At 51.0% G+C, this 4,411-nt stretch overlaps 1 protein-coding gene across 1 annotated transcript; it reads right to left on the bottom strand.

Moving 5' to 3' along the window:
- Positions 1-822: 822 nt before the first annotated feature.
- On the bottom strand, positions 823-4,330 carry LOC125568400 (uncharacterized protein K02A2.6-like). Its single transcript, XM_048730662.1, has 2 exons — positions 4,160-4,330; positions 823-3,648 (listed from the first exon to the last, which is right to left on the bottom strand). The coding sequence occupies exons 1-2, from the start codon at positions 4,328-4,330 to the stop codon at positions 823-825; spliced, it is 2,997 nt and encodes a 998-aa protein (XP_048586619.1).
- Between the last annotated feature and the right edge of the window lie 81 nt (positions 4,331-4,411).

Below are 4,411 nucleotides of genomic sequence, written 5' to 3'. Positions count from 1 at the left end.
GATTATTAGTGGGCTTTAAAAGTCTGCCCGACCTTCTAACTACTGCCTTAGATGGGCTAGGGGGGGGGGGGGGGGGGAGACGCAGCAGGTCCTGGCGATCCTTCTCCTCCTTCGCGTACTGGTGGTCGGTTGGAAGGGCTCGGTAGGGAGCTGGACTCTCCAGATGTCACCACTGGTTCATGGACTAACGCTCTTCTGTTCCTTCTGATCCCTGAGCCATTTTCTGTTACCAGTTGGTAGGATCTCGGGCTTGCAAGTTTCTTCTCTATCTCTCCGTACCTTTGCTGGTCCCTTATGAACACCTTGTTTTCTTGGTGGAGTGTTGGGAGTTCCATAGCCCTGTGGCGAGAGTTAGTTACTGGAGTAGCGCTCTCGATATTCTTGTTCTCTCTTAAGCAGCTGCTCTTGGTCGATCTTTCGGGGTCTTAGGTTCTCGGGGACCGCCCCATCAGAATCTCACTAGGGGTTAGGCCGTTTGCCAGGGGGGCAGAACGGTATGCTAGGAGACCAAGGTGTGGGTTTGTGTTCTTTCGCAGGATGTTCTTGGCGGTCTGGACCGCTCTCTCGACCTCACCATTTGCTTGTGGGTAGTGTGGAGAGAAGGTGATGTGGGTGAACCCCATGTCCTTGGCAAAGTTGGTAAATTCCTGGCTAACATACTGGGGTCCGTTATCCGAGACGACTGTGTCCGGTATTCCGTGCAGAGCAAAGATCTCGCACATGCGGCGCGTGACTGCAGCTGAGGTAGTTGATCCTAGCTTTCGGATTTCAAACCATCGGCTTGCGTAGTCGACAACGATAAGGTAGTCGGTCTGTTCTAGTTCAAAGAGGTCTGTACCGACGGCTCCATGGTAGGTTTGGGAAAGACAGCGCCATAAGGGGTTCTCTTCGCTCTGGTCTAAGTTTGGCGCAAGTTTGGCATCTGTTGACCATTGCTTCTATCTGCTTGGTTATGAGCGGCCACCACACTGAGGAGCTCGCGCGCCCTTGGCACTTGGTAATGCCAAGATGGCCTTCATGAATGGTCTCCAGCATCTCTAGTTGCATGCTTGAGGGGATAATTAGCCTGTGATCATACATCAGGATTCCTCGGTTGACCGTCAAGTGTTGCTTCTTCTCCCAGTATGGCTTTAGGAGTGGTAGGGATGGCATAATGGGAGGCCATCCCTCTAAGCAGTAGGTCTTCACCTGCTTGCATATGGCGTCGCAGTCCTGGGCTTCCTGGATGTCTTTGAGGCGCCGTTCCGTTGCAGGTAGGGACTCTAGGACTGATTCGCTGTGTTCTTCTAATTCCTCGATTTGTTTTAAGTCCTGGGGAGTGGGACTGCTTGTGGGTGCACGAGACAGGGCGTCCGCTGTGTTTTGGTGCACTCCTTGCACGTAAGTGACCTCTGGTGAATACCTGGCCATTCGGCGGCGAAACCTCAAAACCCTCGGGGGCAGCTTGGAGAGGTCTGTGCTCGAGAGAAGGGGTACCAGTGGGCGGTGGTCCGTTTCTAGGGTGAATGGTGTCCCAAGGATGTAGTCTGAGAACTTTTCACATGCCCACGTGGCGGCCAGCGCCACCTTCTCGATGACTGCGTATCGCTTCTCCGTGTCGTTTAGAGAGCGTGAAGCGAAGGCGATTGGGCGCCGGTTACCGCTGCTGTCGCTTTGTAGTAAGACTGCTCCAAGCCCGGCAGCGACGATGCTTCGTTTGTTTCGATCGTAGTGTGCCAGCACATCTGTAGAGGTCAGTTTCGTCTTGATCGCCTGAAAGGCCATTTCCTGAGGCTGATCCCAAAGCCACTGCTGCTCTTTCTTAAGTAGCTGGCGTAGGGGCTCATTGATGGTTGCTAGGTCGGGTATAAATTTGGCCAGCTGGTTGACCATACCATTGAAACGCTGGAGCTCTGTCACAGTGGTAGGTCGGGGAAAATCTTGGATTGCTTTGGTTTTCTCCGGGTCTGCTTCTACCCCATCCTCCGAGATTACATGCCCGAGAAACTTCATGCGCTGTTTAGAGAACTCACATTTCTCGTTCAATGTGACTCCAGCGTCCTTGAGCCGCTGTAACACTTTTCGGACACGGCTGTCGTGAGGCTCCTGTGTCGGCCCATGTATGAGGATGTCATCCATGTGACAAACTGTGCAATCGAGGCCCTCTAGGATTCGAGACATGGTACGCTGAAATATCTCAGGGGCTGAGCTGATTCCAAATGGGAGGCGGTTGAAGCAGTACCTGCCAAATGGTGTGACAAAGGTGGTGAGCAACCGAGACTCCTCGTCGAGGGGTATTTGCCAAAATCCAGAGTTGGCGTCTAGCTTGGTGAAGACTTTGCTGTCCTTAAGCTTTGCCAAGTTCTCGTCGACACTTGCCATAGGGTGGATCTCTCGTTTTACTGCCTTGTTCAGCGGTGTCAGGTCAACGCAGATCCTTACATCACCATTGCGCTTGGGAGCGATCACCATGCCTGAGCACCAGTCTGTGGGCTCGCTTACTGGTGAGATTACCTTCTGACGAACCATGGCCAGTAGCTTCTCTTTGACCTTAGGGAGAAGTGGGTGCGGTACACGTCGGGGTGTGTATAGACAAACTGATACTGCGTCCGGTTTCAGAGGTATCTTGTACTTATCCTTCATGAGGCCCAGCCCTTTGAATAACTCGGGGAATTCTGCCTTGAAATTAGGGTCGGTCTCCACATTGTGCACTGCTGCTGACGGTATTAACAGCTGGAGTGCCTGGATTGCTGACTTGGAAAGTAGATTCTTAGATTTGTTCTTCATGACGTAAACATTTTCGCGGTGTGTCCTCCCTCCGACTGCAAATAAGGCGTCTGTTATCTGTCCTTTTATCAAGTGGGACAAGTTCACTCCACCGGATCCTCTGAACATGCTTGTCGCCTTGTCCAGTCGCCGGTTTTCCAACCACGGTGCCTTGTCGCCAACCACTGTCACCTTTGACCCACTATCAAGTTTCAAGGTACAGGGGTTGTGGTTTATGAGCACTTCCGCTGACCAGAATTCATCGTTGGGGGTGCTCACTTCGCCCATGAAGTAGCAGTCGTCTAAATAGTAATCTTCCTGGTAGCTTCCTTCCTCTTCTCTATTTACTTCATGCACTTGTTTGTTTGACCGACAGACTACGGCGTAGTGGCCTGTTTTGCCGCAGTTACGGCACTTTGCATCCTTAGCAGGACAATCTTTCTTGACATGGTCTGCCTTTTTTCCACACCAGTGACAGGAGGTGGAGGAGTTATGGCTTCCCGGGGCTGGTGGTCTACAGTCTTGGGTTTGCCTTCTTTTGTTCCCGTTTGTTTTTTGTTGTCCACCGTTGTTACCGTTGTTACCCCGGCCCTTTCTTTGGTTGTTTCTTCTGTTCGGCTGCCTCTTATCTGTATGGTGAATGGTTTCTGCCTGGTTCGAGTATGGTTTCCCGCTTATCGCTTGTCGGTGAGTTCTTGAGATCTCGGCAGCTCGAAGGCTTTCCACCACCTTATTTAGGCTTGGCACCGGCCGTTCCCTTAAAAGGCGTTCACGTCCACTCTCATCGGTAGTACCTATGACTATCCGATCTCGGATGAGAGAGTCCTTCAAGTCACCGAACTCACAAGACTTGGCTAGATGACGCAGGCGGACGACATATTCGTCGGCGGACTCGGAGGGCTTCTGTGTTGCAGAGTTGAAAACAAACCGTTCATACAGCACGTTGCGTTGGGGTAAAAAGTATTTTCTAAGCTCTTCTTCTTCTTATTATTATTACTCCTAAGTAGCTTTCGCTAATACTAGGAGGCATTAAGCAAGCACTGTCACTGGGGGTGGTCACTGCCAGAGGGTTTATTGCGTCCCCAGTGGTTCTTTTACGTCCCTTCGGTTCAGGTTTAGTGTAGTACAGCTTGAAGAGACGGGACCTCCGGTTTAGTGTCCTTATCCGAGAAGACTGGAAACACGGGAGAATAACTTCAACTCACTTGTGACAAATTCGATTCAAGGCAGAAACCCGGAAAAAATCCCCAGTTTGAGCCAGGATTCGAACCTGGGCCACAGCGGTGAGAGGCCAACGCGCTAACACACTAGGCCACCCGTGCTTCCACACTATAATCCTCTTCGAGTCTTTCCTGTCGGCGTTGGTCAGGGTGGGTAATGAGTTTATTATCTTTTTGCTTTCAGGGCCCATTACCGTGCAAAGTGTTGCGGCTACTATTTCCTTGCCTGGAGGGAATGTAAATTTCGACCTTAGATCGGTAGCAATGGTATAATAGTCCCATGAGGATTCGAAGTCCTGCCAGTTCTCCACTACGTCTCCCTGTAACGACATTGGGGGTGGGGCTGGGATCTGATATGTAGCCATTACTGTAAATAAATTCGCACAATAACAAAGACAGAGTGAAAATTTTAAGAAGTAAATAGCGCTTAAAAAACATATCTGAAA

The sequence above is a fragment of the Nematostella vectensis genome, chromosome 7, assembly GCF_932526225.1.
Source record: "Nematostella vectensis chromosome 7, jaNemVect1.1, whole genome shotgun sequence".
In the NCBI taxonomy this organism is placed as follows: Eukaryota; Metazoa; Cnidaria; class Anthozoa; order Actiniaria; family Edwardsiidae; genus Nematostella; species Nematostella vectensis.
The sequence above is the reverse complement of the archived record's forward strand: the minus strand, read 5'-3'. Positions and strand labels throughout refer to the sequence as shown.

Coding starts and splice junctions, on each gene's coding strand:
- LOC125568400 (XM_048730662.1), bottom strand. CDS start 4,330: ATGGCTACATATCAGATCCCAGCCCCACCCCCAATGTCGTTACAGGGA. Junction 3,649..4,159: donor TAGCCGCAACACTTTGCACG/GTAATGGGCCCT, acceptor TCTGCAACACAG/AAGCCCTCCGAGTCCGCCGA.